General features: G+C 55.1%; 5 protein-coding genes across 5 annotated transcripts; 2 read left to right on the forward strand and 3 right to left on the reverse strand.

Annotated features, from left to right (window-relative positions):
- Positions 1-4,029: 4,029 nt before the first annotated feature.
- Positions 4,030-4,590, forward strand: J7T55_007454 (uncharacterized protein; the record flags this gene model as incomplete). The annotated part of the gene is made up of 3 exons (XM_053144218.1): positions 4,030-4,219; positions 4,293-4,350; positions 4,416-4,590. The coding sequence occupies 3 exons, from the start codon at positions 4,030-4,032 to the stop codon at positions 4,588-4,590; spliced, it is 423 nt and encodes a 140-aa protein (XP_052993144.1).
- Positions 4,591-5,459: 869 nt separating this feature from the next.
- J7T55_007455 (uncharacterized protein) lies at positions 5,460-5,860 on the reverse strand (the record flags this gene model as incomplete). Its single annotated transcript, XM_053144219.1, has 2 exons — positions 5,460-5,585; positions 5,663-5,860. 2 exons carry the CDS (start codon positions 5,858-5,860, stop codon positions 5,460-5,462), a joined length of 324 nt encoding a protein of 107 aa, XP_052993145.1.
- Positions 5,861-9,224: 3,364 nt separating this feature from the next.
- J7T55_007456 (uncharacterized protein) lies at positions 9,225-12,363 on the forward strand (the record flags this gene model as incomplete). Its single annotated transcript, XM_053144220.1, has 3 exons — positions 9,225-9,620; positions 9,676-11,972; positions 12,021-12,363. The coding sequence occupies 3 exons, from the start codon at positions 9,225-9,227 to the stop codon at positions 12,361-12,363; spliced, it is 3,036 nt and encodes a 1,011-aa protein (XP_052993146.1).
- Positions 12,364-14,608: 2,245 nt separating this feature from the next.
- Positions 14,609-16,198, reverse strand: J7T55_007457 (sphingosine n-acyltransferase lac1; the record flags this gene model as incomplete). The annotated part of the gene is made up of 3 exons (XM_053144221.1): positions 14,609-15,058; positions 15,150-15,896; positions 16,001-16,198. The coding sequence occupies 3 exons, from the start codon at positions 16,196-16,198 to the stop codon at positions 14,609-14,611; spliced, it is 1,395 nt and encodes a 464-aa protein (XP_052993147.1).
- Positions 16,199-20,164: 3,966 nt separating this feature from the next.
- J7T55_007458 (uncharacterized protein) lies at positions 20,165-22,477 on the reverse strand (the record flags this gene model as incomplete). Its single annotated transcript, XM_053144222.1, has 1 exon — positions 20,165-22,477. The coding sequence occupies one exon, from the start codon at positions 22,475-22,477 to the stop codon at positions 20,165-20,167; it is 2,313 nt and encodes a 770-aa protein (XP_052993148.1).
- Positions 22,478-23,039: the final 562 nt, after the last annotated feature.

The raw sequence follows: 23,039 nt of genomic DNA on the forward strand, positions 1-23,039 counted from the left end.
GGTAGACATTGGCCCAAAATAGGTGGCCTTGAAAGGATATTTCATGAATATATTTGCCTCACCAAAGTCACGCGGAAACCTCTACTTTAGAAGAAACATCTCAAAGTGTTCCTCTGCAGGCAGCTTGTTCAGAAGCAAGTCTCACATATAAAGGAATATCATTTGTCGGGCTCGAAAGCCACAGTCTAGATCAGGGATAGAGAATTCGCGATAACGCATTGTAGTCCCAACTATTACATCCGTACATGTCACCGTTCTCTTCGTTCCGTGTCTGTGCAAACGCAAAAACTCCCAAACCCCAAATTGGCGGAAACCCTCCGGCCAACCCTCACACGAAGCGGGAGAGGATTATGCAAGCCTGTTGAGGCGTCTTTGGCTGTCTCGGCGTCTTTCCGCGACGGGATGTTCGCAAAGATGGGCTTGACGTTGAGGACGGCAAGGCCTCGTATTTCGACGTTGCTTGCGCTATCGACGATCAACAGTGGAAATGTGATCACTCTCAAAATCGACTATGAAGAGAGCGGCGCAATATTCGGACGCTATCGGCTGCAAGATATTTGGAGAGTTAGCTAATGTCACAGATTCTGATTTTGGCATAGACGTCCGCTGGCTTTCGGGGCAAGTCGGTTGGTCAACCTTCGGTTATTTCCGCTGGTCGAGATCGCCTTGAACCAGGTGTCCCAGTCGATCTGATGGTTCCGAAACCAGAACAATGATACTTCAGCTGGCGGAAAAGACCGAGACACTTCCCACGGCACACCGACAGTATAGTGTTCAGTCACGACCTTACGGTCAGGTTTTGGAATCAGGAGTACACGATCTTCCCCGAGTCTCACCCGGTCTTGTTTGGGAGATCGCCTCTTCTTGCCTCAGATCAACCTATGTGTATCGAAAATCCGCTTCAGGATGCAGGGATCCACCTGCTGCACCCAATGTGCGCTCGAAGGCGTCGAGAATTTACCAGGAGTAACTGCTGTGTAGCCAGGGCTTGCTTAGAACAAACGTCTTGTGACCGAGCATAGAGGTCGGACAGCCGCATCAGAGCACGACTTTTGCGGAGAACCGCAGCCTTGCCTCTCCGTATCGCGTGGCAGAGGGGCCACGTCCGCAGGCGGGACTCCGGGTGAGTTTCCCCAGAGGACACAGAGGCGGGATCCCGAGACATCATCACTGTATATTGCCGTCATCAATCTTGAATTTGCCTGCGATCTTTTGCGGTGAAGAGTATCGTGCATGGCTAGAGCAGGTGGTTTTGCAAAGTGATAGGTAATGCCCGTGGAAAAGGCAAAATTCTATGATCACGGGTAATGTTCGGACAGCAGCTTGCGACGCTGTACAACAGCGAGAAAAAAGAAATTTCGCATGGATATACATGCGCGAGTCCCAGAACGTTGCTGCCTGGCATGTACATGCATACACACAACATACATGCGAACATACATACATACCTAGTTTGCGAAAGAGGCATCCTGTTGTCCATCATCGCTCAACGTCCGTCGCGATGTCGATCATCCGTGAGCCGCTTTGAGAGAGCAAGGTTGCATTGCTGAGCACAAATGCAGGAGCATGACATGCATCAAGCAAGCAAGCAGGAGTGGAGACCGCGCATCCATATTCCGTGGACACCGTTCGCCAACGGTCTTGGACGGAGGCTCCATTGTGCGGCCAGGGATGTTCCTGTCACCCAGCCGCTGCATCCCCGGGGCCCAAAGCGACGGCCAGGGACCGGTGTTCCGCGTGTTCCCCGGAGCACAAGAAAGTAAGTTGACTGGATGGGGAGCGTACTTCGTATCTATGTATAGGAGTCGGTTGTCGTCATATGCTCTCTCCCCACACACAAAAGGAGTAGAAAAGTCCAGACCTTTCTGTCGAGCCGCTGAGCCGCGGTGAAATATGCGCTCTGTCTTGCAGCATCTCACGCGCAGCTTACATTCCGCACCCTCTACGGGCCAAATATGGCCCCCCTTTCAGGCGAGCCGCAGGAGCTGCTGGAGCTGCTGCAGCCACTAGCTGCCTGTCATGGCCGAGTGGGAACAATGAAGGGGGCCCCGTATATCCTGAACTAGTTACGCGATGGGTAGATTGCATGGCCTGCCGTCACAAGCTACCCACGGAGGGAGATGTTTGCATGCGGCATGCCGCTGCCGCGGCCGGCCCACCCTCATCGTCGTCCCAAGTAACACAAGCGCCCGAAGTAGCTGATTGTATAGACAACCCGGAGCTACTTTCTCCTGTTGTCCCTCGCACAAGCTCCACCGAAGCATGCAGAACCTCTGATGCCATCCCCCGGTAGTGCCACGTACCAGGTTGACGGGAGGAGGCATCCTGCCACACGGAGCATGGGTCTTACGTCAACCAGCAGGTCCGGGACAGGACAGGCGGGACACGTGTAGCCGGTGCGGCGGAGGAGGACGTTTTTTCCAGAGTACAGCAGGGCAGGAGTAGGGTAGGGCAGAGTTGGGTAGGGCAGGGCAGGGCAGGGCAGGACAAGGCCGGCATGGGCAGCATCTCGCGAGGCGTGCAGTGGTGGGTGGGTGTCACTCACACACGTACACACACGTACATCCTGTACCGTGCCTGTTTTCCCGCCCGCGGCCGGTGTGCGAGCAGGAACAGGCGGGATGAGATCGATCGTGGAGGTGCGGTCTTAGCTGGATCGTGGCGCATGCCGTGTTACCACAGCAGAAACCGGGCCCGGGCCCGTTAGACGCTTGATTGTGACAGCACACCTTTTCCATCCCCTCTGTATGTATGTCAGACTCGACTATGTACTGTAGAGGGGCCCAACTGCCCCATGTGAGCTGTCCAGCGTAGCCCTGTGGCTTGCTTGGGTGTCCGATGTTGTCTGAAGAATGCAGAACATACATGGAATTCCCATGTGAGTGGCGAGTGTCGTCATTCTCAAGAGAACGTGGCTCGAGAGGCTTCAGCCCAGATCCAAGGTGACAGATCATCATGGCAGGATCTAGTTGGTCAGCATTGTGTCAGGTTAGAATTGTTGTTTTGGAGGGCCTTTGTTCATGCTCTTGTTGGTGCTGATTTAGGAAATGATGATCCTTTCCCAGGGCTGGGTATGACTTCCGGCATATGTTATACATGTGAATTTTGATATTATGAACTCCATCTATTGAATAGTTCACAGTACAAATTGCCCTACAGAGTCTAGATGCGCCCAGACCAGCACCATGCCATGTGGCCACGATGAGCTCTGTACAGGCATCGATATGTAAGGAGAAAATATTGTGCACCTACCTGCTTTAGACGTACCTAGCACTACAAGCAGAAGCATTGACAGCATCTCGCCACTTGGCAGTACCTTGTCCCACGTCGTCCAGACCACAGGCCAAGTCCTCCGGCTCAATGCTACCTGTCCTGATGGAGCACCACCGAGTCGGGTGGGTATATCTTCATCCTGTCCTTTTTGCGGGCAAGTAAGCTTGCTTGATGCCCAAATGTCCTGTGCCAATACTTCACTCAGGAGAGTAAGAGTTGACAGCAAATTTGGCAGGCCCAGAGCGTAGACATGCAGGCTTGCACACACGCAGAGATACAGGCACACACCCACACACACCCCCATCCATCTTGTTCATCAGGATGAAAACAAGATTATGAGCAGCCAGACACCCACCACCACTCCCGTGACGCCAAAGTGCTAGACCACCAATCGTTTTCGTAATCTCCTCTCCCCTCTGACGCCAGCCCTGGGGCTCCTGGTCCTAAGGCTGTTGCTCTGAAGCCGGCCTGGCTGACCTAGAGCTAACTGGCCGGATCCAAAGGACTGGTGAGTCGCACACCCACACGGTAGGCACGTCAGGAGACATGCCTTCTCGTTTTGCGAGGCCACCACTTGAATGGCATGGTCTTTCATCCACACCCGGGCAGCCTTAAAATCTTCAACCTCCCTCCACACGACCTGTTTGTCTGCCCTGTCGTTGCATGAACAGCTCTTTAGTCTCGGCATCTTCCCTCTTTCCAGCGTTGGGCTTCTGCTGCGAGCCTCCGTCTCTCAGAGCCAGACACGTCTCCGCCATGCCGCACACCGACTCGTCAACCACGGTTCCAGCTGGAGAAGCACTGCTTGCAGGGCTGACTGCCATCACATGGGAATGGAGTTGGAAACGGACAGCAGAGTCGACACCGTGTTGGGGGTGGGCCAGCACTCCATCCGAGAACCACGAGCCCCGACATTGGCAGAAGCAAAACGCAGCCACAAAAGCAGGTGAGGCTACATGGCGACAAGCATAGATGACTGCTTCCTGGCTAGCCACCGCATCGACATGCCAATCCAGCAGAGGCGCCAGGACTTGGTCTAGCAATGCACGTATTGCTGGATTCGATTGTCCGCTTCAGGTCAGCTTCGTCCCTCGCCAGGGGTCGCCTTCGTCATCGATGATGCTGACTGCGAACCAATGCAGAGTATCCGCTCTTCGGCACCAGCCTGCCCTCTATCTGGTACGGCTGTATCCGCTGCATCAGTTGTGGCCCGACCGGAAGGCTCGATACACTGCAGTCACCGCCATGTCAAATGAGACACCGAGGACGCCAGGGGCAATCGAGAAGGCATCACAAGGCGGTTGCGGAAAGGGCTGATGCTCCCGAGGCCCACAAGCAAGGACTACGAGCAGATGGGCTGTATCGTAGGCTCGGGCGTGGGGGGCTTCCTGGCCAGGCCCGCGGCTGTTCCAGCGGGAGCAGTCGCCCCCAGGTTTTCCCCAGACGACAAGGAGCAGGTTCCCGCAGGCGCACCATGTCTGCCTCAGTGTCGTGGAACGGCGACAGGCAAGTAGGCCGTCTTGCATATGGCAGCCTATGCCGATCGCAAACTCCATGTACGAGGCCAGGATCTCAACATGGTGTCACATATGGCCATGGCCTGGACTCAAATGCCCTGGCCGGCAGGCAAGTGTCTTGACGGAAGGCCATAAGATCATGGGTCCGGGTCGTATACATGGCGGCAACATACCGAGGTGGTAATCGAGACTCGGTGAAGAGAGCTGCAGCTCGACCCAGCGCTGCCAATGGCAACGTCAGTCTAGCCCTGGCGGGCGGGCGAAGGCAGTCGACGGCTTGGGTGCTCATCGAGTGCACGGGTCAATATTAGCCCTTCGAAGGCCAACTTAGCAGGATGCCATCGCAAAACTCTGTTCTGTCATGCGATGGCGCTTCCCAGGTGCTGCCATTGTGTGACCAAGTGCCGGACTAAGCTGCAGTGCAGCAGGAAAACCGAAGGGCGGATACAAGGGGCTCTACTGCGTAGTCTCGTGCTTACATGGCGGCTTACATACCTCTGGATATCCGGAGGCCAGCGATAGGCACGGGTATGAGCCTTGGCCATCCGGAGACGATGGCTCAGGTTGTCTGCCAACGGCGGCCAGCGCATCGGTAGTTTTCAACGAATGCACTGCGGCTCTGACTGATGAGAGTCCCCACTACCTTCACCGGTCTTTTAGCTCCGTCCACTATCGTGCCTTATCACGGCGCTCTCGAGCTCCTTGGAGCGGTATGAGCCCGGACCGGCCGCGCAGAAGGTTTGGCGAAGTCGTATTTGTCTGGCTGCGATCGATGCTCGGTGCGACCGACAGGATCTGCGAGCAGACAGCAAACAAACAGGGCAAAAATCCCACGTAGGGGCAGCGCGAGGCGAGGTGTTGACCACACGCACACGCACACGCCCGCCAACGCCCGCACGCCCGCTTGTCGCCGGCATAGGCAAGGCATGGCTACCGCTGCCGCGGCTGCTCAGCCACCCGCGGTTGATGTTATTGTCGCCCGCTGCTGGTGGTGGTACTACTGCCATTGTTACGTCGGCTAGGATGGGTCTCAGCTCGATAGCAGGTGACAGAATTATGGTCGAAGCCATCTCGTCACAAGGACCGGTGTGAGGGGCCCGGCCTATGTGTGATGGATGTGTGTCTTGGAGCTTGTGAGGAGCTGGTTAAAAGAGGACAGGTGTTAGGGTGGCCCCTTTTGAGCTTCAGCACTACTGCTGTAAGTGTACAGGACTGTACAGGACAGTACCGACGGCACCTGCAAGAAGTGGAGTGTCACCTAGGCGGGCCAGTCGTGTGGAATCCCGAGCCTCCATCTCAGCCGGTACGGCTACTACTTGGGATCGAACCCGATCAGCTGTTTCCACACTACATTGCAACAACATCGCCTTTGTGTCTGGTCCAGTACCACCACGGGTCCCAAAGGCTCCAAGCGACCCAAGGGCCCCCAGGACTCCATATCGCGGTAATGTGACAGATCTACGGTTATGTTGTTGCGCAAACGAGCAGTCACGAGGGGCAGAAGGGCTCGGCTGCGGGAGGCAATGACAAGTCAGCAAGCAAACCAGCGGACCTCGCACTTCTCGACTTGCCCTGCCAAGCCCCCGGACTGGCTAGTAGTACATGCGGTAGTATGGTACGGCTCTACATCTACACTTGCTGGTTGGAGAGACTGAGAAGCCGGTTCCAGGAGCGGGCCATGGCCGCCGTGGATAGGGTTTGGGCATCCTAACTCGTCACTTCACTGCACCTCGTCGGGCAGTGAGCTGCTCCGGCCGCTGGGGGGCGACTAGCATGGAAGCATGGAGTCTTGGACGTCGGGGGGTGGCAGCCATGCAGGCGGGATATGGCGAGCAGAGAAGCTGTGTGGTTGTCGGCCGCGGCGGTGGCTTGCAGTTCGGCGAGGCGAGGCGACACACTAGGCCGCATTCGAGGCATCTGGAGTCGTCGGCACACCTGTCTGGCTCTTCCTCGCATCCGCTGTTGGTCGACTGGGCCGGAGCTGTGATAGTGGACCTGCCTCTCACCTGCGCCTGAAGGCCTGTCTATCTGCACCTGCAAGCTGCACCTGCAAGTGCCAGTGCAAGTGCAAATGCAAAATGCAGCCGTTGAGAGGCAGAGGGAGAGACGCGGACTCCCAGGGCCCAGGGCCCAAGGCCCCAAAAAGGCCCCAGTCCAGCGGCTTGCTGCAATGGGGATGCGACGCTACGCTGCGTCTGCGTCTGCGTCCGCGTCTGCGGGAGGGAGCCCCCTCCACCCTGCCCTGCCCACCCTCCCTCTACTGGTCCCAGTCCGTCTCCGACCCCTGTGTGGCTAGGTCTGTCTTGTTTCCAACCTGCCCGGCTTCCCAAACCTCCCCACCATCAGCTGCGCCCTCCTTTCCTGCCCACCAGCGGCTCCACTCGACTGCATGCCGGATCCAAGAGCATATGCCCCCACCGACAACGACTGGCGACGAAGCAAGGCGAGGCGCTGGTCTGCGCTTGTGCTCACGAACACACGAAGACGAACGAACGAACGAGCGAACGAACGAAGGACCGAACCACAGACACACGGGCGTGACGAGCGGGTGACGGACGACACATGACAATAATCCACCGCGGGGAGTCAGCCAGGTGCCAACGTCAGTCGTGGCAATACGGAGGGAACTGCTCGTCTAGAAGTCTAGCTGCTCGCTGGCCCGCGTCTAAGGTCTTAGTACTACAACGGTACAACGGCTACCCAACGACTAGGTGTCGCCGGTGGTTTTATCGACCATCCTGACGCTGCCCATCAGCCCGTGCAGCCGTAGCTCCCCCCCAGACTTGGATTGCCCCAAGACGGCAGGACGGCCAGAAACGCGCAAGTGGATCGGGGTCCCTTCCGCCGACCTGGGTTGCTCTGGCTGCCGGCAAGCGGCCTGGCCAAGCACGCTGGGTGCTGCATGAACAAGCGAAGAGAGAGCGTTCGTTTGTTTGTTCCTTGCGTGTGCACGCTCTCTCACGCATCCACTCGGCCCGTTAACTCATTCATTCGCTCAAATCTGCCAATCCATCTATCCACCCATCCATCCAGCAAGCAAAGCACAAGCAAGGAAAGAGTCGCGTAGCCCGCATCCGGGGAGAGTCAAGTAGTAAAAAAACAAAATAAAAAAACCACCAACAGGCCTGCTCTATCCTGTATGGTTCTGCAGGCAGGCAGCTTCCTGCATATTCATCCATCACACTCTAGGCGGTGAGGGTCAAGGGCTGCGAGCCGTTTGGCTGCTTCGAACACTTCGTCCGACACCCACAGCTCTGCCCATGCACACCGTGAGACGTAGTCGACTTCAGACCGGATTGCACAGATCTATCAATACCCATTGTCCGTCCCTCGTCCCTCGACCCTCCCTGCACATGTCCTCAGGATACCAAGAATACCGAGAATCATGACAATTCTGCCTCAATCCACTATCCGAGTCGGCCTGTAACCTTGCTTTCCCAACCCCCATCCAGGAAGGCCAGACATCCTTTGCTATCCTCTCCTGTCCTGGCAGGTCTTGTCTTGTCTCGTCCTGTTGCTATACAAAGAAACTTTTCTACACACTCGGTACCTCGCACCGCACCACAGTTTTACGTGTGGACTGAGTTAAGTTCCCGCGCCAAAGGACTGCAGGACCCCAAACCTGCAGAAACACGACGGCTGCAAGTCTCGAAGCCAATCGTCAAACCCTGTCGACCGAGACTTTGGTCCAGCCATCCCGTACCATTAGCCGGACGGTACGCTCGAGTCCCCATTGTATCCGGTACCTAGCTGTCATGCATCGCCTGATTGACGGCAGTGTACAGATCACATCCGCGAACGTTCCCAGATGTTGCCCACCGACCCACACGCAACTTCCATGCGCTGTACCTTCTGGGACAATTGACCTTCAAGAAACCCTGTCGCCCGTCAAACCTTTGCCTCATTCGGCTCGACATCCACTCGAGTCCAGACCGTCCACCTTACCACGACTCCCCTTGTAACCTCCATTTCATCATTCGTTTTGATCCCATCTTTTTTTACTGTTGTGTTGTTTTCCTTCCCTCGACCAGGCCTGTTTCTGGTATTTCTTTTCCCTCGTCCCCCATCGTCCTTCCACGGTTAAAGCTCCCGCCTGTCCCCCGGTGAGCTGTCAACCCGGTCTCAGCCAATTCCTCACCCCGTTTCCTGTTACTCGAGTCAACCAAACAGGCGGGTATTTGCCACCGGGTTGCTAGTCTTGTCACCTGCCGGTCTGTGTGCCCCACCGTTCGGCCATACTCTGCAACTGGCGTTTGGACGGATCCTGGGCACCATTGACACGAGATCAGGGTCCTGAAGACCTTCTCATCGCCACATGTCTCGGGCTGCCCATGTGGTGACGTGCTTCCCCAGAATTGCAAGTTGCCATAAACCCTCACTCCCTCTCTCTCACCATCATGCTCCTTAGTTCTAACCATTCACCTCGCAGTGAAAATGGCTCGAGAGGTCGCATTGGGCCACTCGGGTTTGACGGTGGCAGAACATGTCCTCGTGCAGACCGAAGTCGTCTACCCGTTCCTGCTCCTGCTTTCTTACGGGATAACCTTCGCCGTGCATAGTATCATCGCGTCGCGAAGACAGGAGGACGTCGAGAAGCCTTCGGTACTTGGGCCAGGGGGCAAGCCACTGCCATTGACGCGCATCAAAGTGGAAAAGTCTGCACCACGGAATGCGGTGCCCCAGGAGTTCTCAAAAATCTCGCACCTGTGTTTCAAGACCGGCACTGCGGCCGTTGTCCTCACATTCGTTGCACATGCGACCCACGTCATTCTCCAGTGTATCACTGCTCAATGGGAGGATGTTCAGCAATATTGCAACGACGAGCTACTCGTGAGCTCCTTCTCCTCGAGCTGAGAGATCTTTTCGTGCTAACCTCGTGTTGCAGGTGTACATCAAGGGCGGCATCTTCTTTTGGGGTTACATTGGGTTCTCACTGGTCAGCAAAAGGAAGGATAAACCCAATCCCATCCACTTCTCGGTATGGTGCATTGGTCTGTTTTTCGACCTCGTCATACTCGCTGCCCTTTTAGTCGTGTTCCGCAACAAACTCGACAACTTGCGATACGCCGAGACCCCCGCCAAGCTTACCTTACGCGCGTACCAAATACCGGCCGATTCGGGATTCATCCTAATCCTAGTTGTTCGTATCTGCCTCCTTTTAGGCCAGGTCATCCTGTACAGTTCTCTTCGTGGCCACTTACCGAATCTATGGCATTCTTGGAGCAGCCAGACGAAGGAAGAGGCCCACACGACCCCGCTTATTAATGGTCATGCTACAATACTTGAAAATGGCAACGGCCATACAAATGGCTATGCTAACGGCCACGCCAGAATTGTCGGCGAGACAACTCCACTTCTCAATGGCCACGCTACAGCGCTGGAAGCTGACAATGTCCCGACCAACGGCCATGCTAATGGGAATGGGACGACATACCGACCGGTTCGAAGAAGACCAAGCGAAGCTCGGCGTCCTAACGGCATTACCAAGGGATGCCGCCCAAAGCAAGCCGAGTTCGCCTTCTACCGACCCGACAAACTACCCCACCGTTCGTGGTGGGAATACGTTAGGGGCTATCATGTCTTCTTCCCATACCTGTGGCCTGCGAAGAAGGTGAAGCTCCAGTTCCTGGTATTGCTTTGCTTCATACTCGTCATCATACAAAGAGCTGTCAACGTCCTAGTCCCTATCCAGCTGGGCGTCCTTGTTGAAGCACTGACCAAAGCAGCCGAGCAAGGAACTATTGAGATGCCATGGAAAGAGCTCTTCATCTTCCTTGGTCTGAAGTTCATGCAGGGCCCGTCAGCTGTCCTGGGATCTCTACGGTCGATGTTGTGGATCCCAGTCACACAGCACTCCTATATCTCGTTGCAGACTGCGGCATTCGAGCATGTACACGCCCTGTCTCTGGACTTCCACCTCGGGAAGCGAACTGGTGAATTGTTGTCGGCACTCAACAAAGGTGGCTCGGTGAACCAGTTCCTGGAGCAAACAACATTCCAGGTTGCCCCGATGCTCATGGATCTGTTCATCGCCATTGGGTTCTTCTGGATTAAGTTTGGCCCCCTCTATGCACTCTGGGCGACCATCATCACATTCTCCTACTTGGTCCTCACCATAAGAATGGCGTCGACCAGGGCTGATCAAAGGCGGGATATGGTGAACGCAGACCGGGAGGAAGAAGCTGTGAAGAACGATTCTATCACCGCGTACGAGACCGTCAAATATTTCAATGCCGAAGCTTTCGAGTTCCAGCGTTACAAAAGTGCTATCACAACTTTTCAGAACGCCGAGGCCCGAGTCACATTCGGTATGAACCTGATGAATATGTGCCAGACGGTGGTCTTTATCAGTGGGATGCTCATCGTCATGGCGATTGCTGCGTATGAGGTGGTACTAGGCCGTCGCAACATCGCGCAATTCGTCCTGATCATGACATACCTTAACCAGCTTCAAGGCCCACTAAACTTCTTTGGATCTTTCTATCGCACGGTTCAGCAAGCGATGATCTCCGGGGAGCGTCTTCTGGAGCTGTTCAAGATCCAACCAAACATGGTCGACAAGCCTGGCGCGCCGCCATTGAAAGACTGCCAGGGCCACATTCGATGGAACCACGTCGATTTCGACTATGCCAACAGCCCAGCCTTGACAGATTTGACTTTCGAGTGTCGGCCTGGTACTACGACGGCGTTTGTGGGTGAATCTGGTGGTGGAAAATCGACCATCTTCCGGCTGATGTTCCGTTACTACAACTGCAAGTCAGGCAGCATCGAGATTGACGGTCACGACGTTAGGGATGTCACGATAGACTCTGTCCGCCGATCCATAGGAGTGGTCCCGCAAGACACGATTCTTTTCAACGACACGGTCATGTACAACCTAAAATACGCGAATCAAAACTGTACCGATGAGGAAGTCTTCGAAGCGTGCCGCGCTGCCAGCATACACGACCGCATTATGTCCTTCCCAGACGGATACCAAACTAAGGTTGGGGACCGAGGAATGCGACTCAGCGGCGGTGAGAAGCAACGTGTCGCTATAGCACGCACTATCCTCAAGAAACCCCGGATCATTATGCTTGACGAAGCTACATCAGCGCTGGACTCGGAAACCGAACAGGAGATTCAGCACAAACTTTTCAAGAACAAGGAGCTTGGTGAGGGCAAGACCTTGCTCATTATCGCGTAAGTTTCTTCCTCATTATTTATGGACTATGGGACTGACTTTTGCAGACACCGCCTGTCCACCATCACCCACGCAGAGCAGATCATAGTGCTTCACAGAGGCCGAATTGTAGAAAGAGGCACACATGCAGAGCTACTTGAGAGTGATGGCCGCTACTCTGCCATGTGGAATAAGCAAGCTAAAGCCGAGATTGCCGCCAAAGCTGCTAACCTTGCCAAGGAACAGGCTAAGAAGGCTCTGAGAGAAGCTCGTCTTGCGGGGAAGGACAGTAGCGATGAACACTCTGACGACGGTGGCGATAGCATGGTCTCGTCTATGCACATCCCGACTGCGCCCACGACCCCAGCTGTTGAGTTGGCTGGACTCCATATGACTCCTCACCACACCTGATCGAACCATGACCGCTCGAATTCTTACAGCACCTGGGACTGTACAAACGACGACACTGCATAATAGACCGTCCGCTGCCACCACACCTATTTGGCACGCGGTTGAAATTTCCATTTTCCTGTCATCATCCATGCATGGGCGGAGTTGCCGGGATATACCATCATCAAAAGAGTCCCCTCATAGAGACTCGCGGAGTTCAGGGGATTACAAGGGGTGAAAGGGGTGGGCTTTGCTATTGATAATTTTTGTGACCGTTTCGAACTACCGGATAATGGGGTGGATGACCTCAAAACAGCATGCGAAATGGAGTTTTGTTTTGGGACGACTCAAAGAGGCCAAAAGTCCAAGGGTGGGCAATCATATCTCGTCCATAATACCTGGCAACGACGGGCTTTTTCATTGCGGATCGCACGTTCTCTGTCAGGGGTGGACACGGGCTTTTGGGAGTCACTTGCTTTTTGTTTTGTTTCGTCTTGTTACACAGAGAGGCTTGTCGTTACTCTTTTCCCAACGGGGGGTCTCATAGATTATCTTGCTACGACCCCAGGAAACGAGATTTGACAACGGCAGCCGCCTTACGAGACCATGATGGCTTTTGACGAACTTGCACCACGGTGCAGCATTTCTTCTTCTGCGCAACGGCAACACACACACACACACACATACACACAAACACCATAGTTGTAGTTGCCTTTTCTCCCCTCCGCCTTTCTGCGAATACCCTGTTTGCGTGTATTGAGCCATAGCACAGCGCAGCACAGCACAGCACAGTACAGCATATAGCATTAGGTAGTGGGCCACTCTTGTGCCAGGGGCGTGAGGCTACGCCCCAGGCAACCCGCGAACATAGCTTGCACAATACAGCTCTGTATGTCCCTTTCTGTCTGAATTGCTTATCCATAAACACCGCCTTGGTTTTCCACGTACCTGTTGGCACATGTGATAGAGAACTACTCTCAACTGCCATACACCCTGGGGACCAGAGCAAGAGCCACCACTGTCGAAGCGGGTTTCCGGGCTTGGTCGCTCAGCCACCATCGTGCGTGCGTCAAGGGCAAGAGAGGGCATTGAGTACGTTTCATTGCGAAGGGGAATTCATGTGTACTACGGATATACACATGGACACGGTACCGCCCAGAGCATCTCGCATGGGCTGACGTGGATATCACCATCTTCCTTTCTAGACAGCCGGCGTAGGTGCTTGTGTCGTAGAGGTAATTTTTATTTTTTACAAATACATCAAACCCGAACGTATTCTATTCTCCCCGGTGGGGGTGGGTGGAGGATGTCGTGTTTGCGAGCGCGCGCTTTCGACAACGGAACGCCCACTACCCGTTGCCTTACGGGGCGGAGAGGATTACGTTGAGGGATGAACCGTCGCAAGAATCTTCCGTAGGAAGGTTGATTAAACTCGATATGCTAAAAATTGACACGCATACACCCACGCATACATACATACATACACCCACCCACAAGCGCGCATTCAGCAGAAGTCAAAAAAGAAGTAGAACATGTGCCCTGGGGCTATGCTGCAGGATGGTGTGATGGCCTTCCCACCCCAACCTTTCCCTTCACCTTCTCTATTATTCGGAACGGCAGGAAGCTTGTACCATGCCATAGCATAAAACTCTGGGAGGCCCAACCGGAAGCCAGAGGCGCCAACCACCATTCAGCCGTTCAGTCATTACCCAACGTGCCCTGTTTGGCTTCGCCTCCCCCAAACCAATGTCTCCCCGGAATCAGCAAGGAGGTCTTGCTCCTGCTCCTTTCACACCGTGGCCGCCTGGGATCCGCGGCTCATGCGATACTGTAGCGACAGTAGATCAAAAACGAATGAATGCCCATGCCTCCTTGAACTTTGGCCCAAGATGAAGCGAACGCCGTTACACCACCGCAATGCTTTGTTTGTGGGTCTTTCATATATATCCTTTTCCTCATATAGTTCGACTTTGTTCTTCGTCATTGCAGTGCTCGTGGCCGGCCGACCGGCCGACCGACTGCCCGATCATCATCGTGATCTATTAAATGCTTGGGCATACCCACCTTCTCTCCCTGGTGCGTTAAGACCACATCCCGACCAAACGCCAGTCATGAGTGGAAAAGTACAGTACATATTCCGTCGGCTGTGAGCCTGAGGAAGGTGCAAATAGCGAAGGGATGACATTAAAAGGCTGGCGTTTCAATAATGTAGGAGGCGCATGACGATGAAGCGAAGCGGTGAAGACAATGCAGAACGTCAGTCTTCTCATCTCTTCTTTGGGGAGCCGTTCGCCTTGACGGCGCCCTCAGCCTTGCCGTTGAGGGCGTGGCCGTTGGATCCGCCATTGGCCAGTAGGGGGGCCTTCTCATTCTCGTCCAGCGCGTTTGGCTCATCTTCCTCGTCCTCACTGCGATCGTCGGCGACAATGTCGAAAAAGACAACTCGGTAGGCGATGCGGATGATGAAGAACAGCCAGAAGAGGTTGAGGGCCTGCAGTGCCGAGAGCAAGCTGATGGTGATGTACTGGCTAATCCAGCACTTGTATTGTTCGCCGGCCCAGTCGAGCTCGTAGGGGCCTACGGTGCGGAACTCGGTAAACAGAGACCAGATGATGCGCAGGTTGAGGTAGTGTCGTAGGTAGATCCAAATGACCATGAAGAGCCCGAAGTATGGAGCCACGAGGTAGTGGTCGATGTAATTCAGGGACTTGGAGGTCTGGGACGGAACATATCCGAGTCAGCATGTCTGCGCACGGAGCCTGCAGGGCCGGATGGGAAGGGAGAGGCCGGGACTGGAAATAACTTACCGCGAGGAAAAAGTCGCTAATATCGTGGGTGATGTACACCGCCAGTCCCATATATGTGAAGTGGAAGCGGTAGCTCAGGCCGATCAAGGCGAGGCTGACAATGTGGTGGCCCACCAGCTCCTTGAAGTCCTTGCGCGGCTTCTCCATGCCCAGCATGAGGACAATGGCCTGCTGCGCCCAGTAGGCAGCCTGGAATAGGTAGTAGAACTTGAAGATGGCCTCGTGGGTCTTGTGCGGGAAGTTGGCGTACATGCCGGTCGTGTTGAAGTACCAGACGGGAGTGCGGCTCATGACATACATGCCCCACGGCCCGGTGAAGGCGAAGTAGACGGCAGTGTACATCTGTTCCATGAAACGGGCCTGCTTGCCCTTATTCTTGATGCCTCCGTACCGAGCCAGGGGCCTTAGGAGCTCCTGCATGATGAACTCGCGAGTAAAAGACAGGACGATAGTGTAGAAGGAGACAAAGGCGAAGTCCCAAGCCCCCTTGCCATATTGCGCAGCGGTGTCCGGGGAGGCGTCGGCCGGGATGGGCAGCTTATAGCTAAGGAAGATGAAGTGGTGGATAGGGTTGGACTCGGAGGGGTTGATGGCGTAGAGGCTGAGGAAGATTGCGATCAGTACGGCGGGGAGGACACAGGTGTGCTTGATGGCATAGTTGGTCGCCTTCTGTGCCAAGCTTCGTGCCTTGCGTCGCTTGGACTGGCGTTTCGAGGTGCCGCCGATGCCGTCCCTGGAGTCGGATTTCTGTGCAACAGAGGAGCCATGGTCAGCGAACTGTGGTAGCGGCTACAAGGAGGAATGTGGTGGGCAGGGCTTGTGAAGCCCTGCCCAGTAGATCGCTGGCCTACCCTGATCTGCTGCCCGCTGGCAGCGTTCATGTGAGCGAAGGAGGTGCCCAGGGACGGAGCGCCGTTGTCGCCACGAAGTTCACCCCCAAGGCCGCTAGACTTTCTCCGACGGCGAGCAGCACTGCCATTGGCATCTCGTGCGGTAGCACTCTGGTCATTGGCGGTATTGAGGAGAGGAAATGGTTCGGAGGCCGCCATGTTGGGCAGCTAGGTGGCACGCGCCAGAGAAGAAGGTTGGATGGTGTGTGAAGCGGGCGAGGCAGTTGAGGATGTGTCTGGGGCGGCGGGAAGCCAGTCGTCGAGAGTTTGTGTCGTGGGGCCGGACAAGTGGTTGGTCTTGTCGGGACAGATTTGAGGTAGAAAAAGAGTTGGGAATTGGGGGAGTTGGGAACCGGGAGTGGGAAATCGTGGGTCGAGGGCCCCGATGGTCGAGGGACGACGGGAACGGCGGGATGGGTGGATTAAAATTTGCGGGTGGTAATTTGGGAGTCGACCAGGGCCCGGCTTCCTGCGCGTGCGACCGGGCTGCTTCCTGGGCTTTATGCTGGCACTACTAGACTACTTGACCTAGTACAGTAAGTACACAGACACACAGCAGCAGCAGCGGCTGGCTGCTGGCTGCTGGACTAAATGTCTGTCGTGCAAATCAATGCACCCCTTTCTATCAGATGTCTGCCTCTCTGCCCTCATTCAATTTCATATGCCCAGACGCGGCCACTGCAGGTAATATGCCGGCCTTCTCGGCCTGTCCTCTCTGGGGCCTCTGCTGCTCTGGGCCGTCTAACCCGTGCTTGCTCACGTCACACTCAGATGCTCTTTTTTACACAGGATTAAAGCAGCGTCCGTCACATGCTTGCCTTGGCTACTTGCCTGGCTGCTTACTTGATCCCATGCTTGTGTTGCTGAGCAAACATGGGCACCCCAAGACTGACCAGTCATTCCTCGCTATCGATCGATCGCATCGCAGCGGCAGCCGATTCATGTGCTCGACATGCTGCAGCCTCGTCTCGTCGTACTTGTACAGTACAGTACAAACGTATCTATCCAGCAGACTACAGAATCCAGGTCCAGTGAATCCATCCCAATCAGGATGAACCCATAGAACGACCCCTGGCATCGGTGGGAATCCACAATACCTGTCTACGCGCGCCGCGGCTCGCGCATGTGGACCTCTGCGTTGTTGTTGACTTGTCCAATTTTTTTTATTGTTGACTTACCAGGGGCCCGACAAAACAGTCGAATGCATAAGTGAGGCGGGCTCACAAGACATCGTGGGATCGGGGCTCCCATCGTCGCCAGCATCGATACCACACAATGGAGACATAGAGCCCTTGACTCGGACTGCCAATTGTCAACGGTTCGTGCCCGGCGGTGACGTCGACGGCACCCACTCGGACGGCCCGGAGCTCGCCAACACATCTCGCGCCCCGAGGCCGTCAATGGATTGCCCCTGATGATCCGGCCCTGTTGGCCGTGCCTAGGATGTCACCATGTCACCTTGTGCGCCCTACCACACATCTTGGGACGGCTGACTACTTCTTGTAGGCGTATCTACTTACAATCAACATGCCGAGGCGTTGCAGCACTCTCAATATCGAGTTATGCTCATGTTGTGCCCAGGGAGTCTGGTGTTCATGAGCTCGCCTTGGATATTCTATGACAATAGCTGTGAAACCACAGCATTCGCCTTCTTGTGCCCGTTCTCAGTAGGCTGCGTGCCTTGACTGTCACACCCAGCGGCCGGCAGTCCTCCGTGTCGAACTTCCAACGTGACACAAACCGTCGTCAAGCAGACGCGGCTGTATGGTTATGCAATCCAAGCAGAGTTGCGCTAATGCCCGGCGTGCATAGCAATCGGGGCTGCCCATGAATCCCACTAGTGAGAGCTTATAATGCTCTCGCACGGGACGATCAGCAACCACCACGCTGCTGTCTCGAGGTGATCCTGGTCGATGTGGTCATTGGAACCTCTAGAAGACATTGAGACACGACTTACCAGTCTCACCTGAAACAGCGCTATCATCACCAACGGCTTTCTTGCGTGCAGAATCCTCCACAAAGCTATTTGACTGGCTTTCGGCAACATTGCTATGCAATCGTCTACTACAAGCTATCACGTATTTCTCAGCCTCGTCGCGGGGACTCCCTACCTCTTTTCTAAATGTCCAGGTATAGTGTGCCTTTCTTCAAGGCTAAGGCCTGGATATCTCAGACCACGACTCAATAGCCGAGCTGTCGACCGCGCAGAATCGACGCCGACGTCATCTGGGTCGTCGACGGCTACGCGACCAACAATCAAGCGGCAAGAGCGACTTAACTAAATATCGATTTTGCGGACCAGGAGGGCTTGCGCGCATTCCTACACGCCGATTCTCACTGAGACACTGTGCTCATTCACAGGAGAGCAAAGCAACTGTGCATGTGGCTGGCATCCTTTCCATATCGTTCACGGGTGTGTAGAACAATCTTTCCAGCATACCTGTAGTTGTAAATTCACAGGACGTCTTGCATACGTCCTAATCAATCTCGCCTGAGATCTCTAGCCACAGTACCTAGATGCCACATCGAGAAGGGAATCACAAGTACACATGCCATGTAATGATTGTCTATAAGATATCTGACGCCTGCTAGCAAGATTTCCATTGGACGACCACCAAACTCGCTGGTGCCCTCACGTGTGTCAACACGCGAACTTCCCGGAATATTGCCAGTGCATATTTCTTTCTAGGGAAATTTATATAGATGGCGTATGCAACACGGCCCTGCATTATCCGTCAGAAGCACGACTGGAGCTAGATGGCGCCGTGTGCCGCTAAGTCAAAAGTTTATAATAACTGTACAATCTGGCTGGAGTCTCTTTTACACAGCCCACGGATACTCTGGGATCGCTGGGAACTCAACATCACAGAGACAAGGATAAATATAGGCAGGGAATTCTATCCTGCGATACTTTGAAGATGCCGCATATAATAATAGCTCGTCCCAGAGACATCCATCTGATATGATAGTATGCTGGGGAAGGGTACACTGGATGAATCACATAAACCCAACTTCGGCGCGTCAAATGGATAGTTGCTAGGATATCACTGTCCCATATACTAGGTACTAGCCTCATGGTCTGTATTTGGAGGCTGCCTCGTCTATACCAGACTCCGAACTTCTGCGTGTGCAAACGTAGCAGGTGAAGGCGTCAAACACTCTACGTCTTCGAGCCTGCAGACGTCGAAGACGTTCCAAGAATAGACTCTTTTGAGTGCAGAACAGACAATTACCATTTCGAGAACGGCGCCGTGTCTGAAGCAGAGACGACCACCTGACGAGCCCCCCAACTCTATCCCAAACCACCAAGCCAAGATCGAGATGGCGAGGAAGGGGGGGAGGGGGCTATCAATAGACAAGACGGTAGAACACGCCCTGCTCCGTCCGACGGGGCGGTCTGGCAAGCCCGTCAGGCGTATCCCGGCCAGCGCCCGCCTCATGCGAATGGGGAGAGCCGCCGGCCGTCAATGCGCGGGCCTGGGTCCACGATGGTCCAGGGCGCGGATACTGGGCTGGGTCCGACTAGTCACTGTCTGTCTGCCCGTCGACTGTTCAGGCGCTGGGCTAGCCTGCACTTGCGTGCTAGAGGTCAGGGGAGGAGGAATGGGTAGATAGATCCACGTATACAATATGTACACGGTATGTGCTGAGACTTGTCGTGATGCTGTCTACTACAAGTTGATGTGAAGACAGAGGCATGACATGCGGTCTGCAGTGTTGCAGGCCATGATGCAAATACCGCAAGTGAATTACAAAGCGCAGGCTTCAATGGGGGAGCCACAAAGCTGTGTTTAATAGATCACGACTGTGAATGTGTATAAGAGAAATGCTCCAGATACGCTTGCTCCCGAGAACGAGTCTGCCTTCTTAAATCGTCAGACCGCACCAAAACCAGATCCCGTATATAACAAAAAGACACAAGCTTGCCGCCTCCGCATCCACAGAGAGACCAGTGTGCCCACCGGCCATTTTGTTTTGGTGTGAAATAACAACAGATGCCCCCATGCCCCGTTGATTCGCTTTGCGAAAATGCACGTTCCCCAACACCATGCGCTAAAAATCCCAGAACCACTGCCAAATACCCTCAACAAAAAGGAAATCCCACTTCCGATGGCGGGAGCTCGCTCACGAGTCGTTCGGACCAAAGGCAGGCCTCTTGCCCGCTGCCACTGGAGATAGCGGCTCGCTCGGTAGTGGCCCGCTGGCCTCGTCAGATGTCAAAGGCGAAACCACCGCAGCAGACGCGCCGCTGTGGCTCCTCCAGAGTCTGGGTGAGACTGGTCCCGAGTCAGGCGGCGACGTTCTCTGAGAGAAGTTGCTGCCCGACGTCTGGAGTTGCAGCGCAGGAGGTGCTAATCGTTGTTGGCTTTCCTGAGCCTGTTCCTCCCTCAACTGCTGGAGCCCGGTGCCCCGCCGCGGTGGTGCCGGAATGACCGTCACCGGTAAGTTTTCCGTGTCCATGTTAGGCCGGATGCGGTCCCGCAGTCTGTCTGCTTGAGATGCGGCGAAGTCCTCAAAGCGTGATCTGAAATCCCAGCGATTGCTGTTACTAGCCTCCTGGGGTTTCGGCTCGCTGACCTTGTGGGATCCTTCGTTCGACATGTTGGACTTGGACGGCTTTCGGAACAGCTGACTGGCTTGACTGAGAGCTCGTATGCGGTAGTTGTTCGAGCTGCTGGGAGCCTGGCTGGTGGGCTTGGAGTATGGGTTGGCGCGGCCAGCGACTTGGCTGGCAGATTGACTGGGCGTCACCGAGGGCTCCGGTGTAGCAGCAGATGTCCTATCAACGTTTGTCGCGTGGTCTTCAGGATGGCTCTCTGGGTCCTCCCTACGAATGCTAGGTTCATGGACCTCGGGCACCACTGGTGGGAGAGTTGAGTACGTTTCTGGGAATGGTTCGGTATTTGTCCCAGACGTCTCGGACATAGGGTGGTAGCGAACAGCGTAGACGGTGCTGGCCGCGCTTGCTGTATCGGTTCGCGAGACTGGAGTGACGGCAGGTGGCGGACGGGATGGCCACAGAGGTGGCTGCAGAAAGCGGATATTTGGAGCACGCGAGCTGGTTCCATTTGCCTGGGAGTCGTCCCCAGGCTTCGGCCTCGACTTCTGTCGGTATCGGCTGGCAAGCGATGACACTATCGGCCATGGGCTGCTACTCGAAGCCGCAGTTTGTGCATTATCGCGCTGCTGCGGTCGTCCACTCTCCCCGCCGTCCGGAGCGTCGTCGTCATCTTCACGTTTGGTGTTCCTCCTCTTGCGCGGCCATGAAAACTCGGAGGCCGACATTCCCACCATCTCGTCTCCATCGAACACCTCTCGTCCCAAAATTCCATCCTTCTTCTCTTCTCTTTCCAAGGCCTCTATCCGCTCCACCCACTCCCACACAATCACGCTGGCTGCGGCAGCTCCAACCCAGCGTACATAGTCACCCCAGCCAGTGAAATCCGGTTTCCTAATGTCGAGTATGAAGAAGACAACAGGGACCAGGACGGCCAGGACTGAAAGCAAGGCGACCAGGCACATGTTGCGCATCTGGGGATGATAGTACGCATAGTGCTTCTTCATCATGGAGTAGTAAATCACCCATGCAGCATATAGGACCCCAAGTGACAGCTGAAATAGATAGCTGAGGGCGGGGATGGCGTCGGTGAAGGATCGAGGTCGGAGAGATCCTTGATTGGTGTACAGGAAACTGTTGAGTGAGTCGAAGATGACGCCCAGGCCGATCAGCGCGAAGGCGGTCCACTTGATAATGATCTTTTCCCGGCGTCGAGGGAAGAGCCTGATGAGAGTCTGGGCCTGCGCAAGCCACAGGAATGCTTCCGATATTATCCGGATGACCTTAAGCTCCGTGCCTCCCAAGACTTCCTGCTGCAGCACTTCGGCGTTCTGGATCCCCTGCGAGTATTGTTGTTCGGCAACGCGGAACGTGTCGACGGTGGCGATGGTCAGGGAAATGGCGACAAACAGGGCAGCCACCTTCTGGAGCCAAGGACGACCTCCTATATTGGTGCCGCCGGTGCCACCATCCGTGAAACTTCTCCTTCCCAGCATGACCACTCCGCCGTCGAGGAAAGATCTTGGTGTGATGAATAGCATGATGACTAACGTATAGGCGATGACGGTCGTCGCCGCGAGGGCATAACATTGCGGGAAGGTGGAGGCGTAGAAGGGATCCCGAAAGTCTGAGTATGCGATATTAGTGATGTCGGAAGACCCAGAAGTCTCTTCCATGGTAACTCCTGGGTTGGCGATGATGATGGGCGATGTGGTTTGTTCGCACATGGGTCGGAATGCCGCGTCGGCGGTGAGTGTGATGGGGTCCTGGCCAGGAATGTTGATGACGCCTCCTTCAGGCAGGTTGAAGGCGGTACATCCTGAGTTCAGGTTGCCCGTCTTGGAAGACGAGCTGGGTGCGATGAGTTGCCGCACCTCCATGGCTGGCGACGAAACCTGGTCGAGTCGCGGCCAGCCGCTGGGAATCTTGCTGTGGGTAGGAACACCTCCTCAATTGATTTCTACCGGCCACACGCCATTCGATCAACAAAGAGCGGATTTCGCGCGTCACCAGAGGCGTTTAGGTTCGATTTCAAGTTTCTTCTCCCAATATTCTCGAGTGAGGATCGAGCGAATTCGCGGATGAGCGTCGTCGTCAGCGTCGTCGGCGTCGTCGGGGACGTTGAATGGGCACCCGGTGGTTTTCCTTTCGACAGCAGAGCGAGCGCGCCCTTGTCTTCACGGCAAGTTTCCTTCTCTTGGGATTCGTTGCACAACACACAAAGTCCTTCTCTTTACTGATCCACACAATTGTGTCAACGGTTGTCAAAGTAACGTGCGGTAAAGTTGGCGATGTGTCGAAAGTGGTCAAACGTGGGGGATGAACGGCGAAGTCTGGGCGCCGAGAGAGCTTGGGCATGAGGCGAGAGATGTAAGACGCAGGAGGGCGAGAAGCGCCGGGGGGAGTCAAGATAGCACAACAGTAAGCAGCAGCGCCTCGACT

Source organism: Diaporthe amygdali (genome assembly GCF_026229845.1).
Source record: "Diaporthe amygdali strain CAA958 chromosome Unknown NODE_16_length_960263_cov_65_539585, whole genome shotgun sequence".
NCBI lineage: Eukaryota > Fungi > Ascomycota > Sordariomycetes > Diaporthales > Diaporthaceae > Diaporthe > Diaporthe amygdali.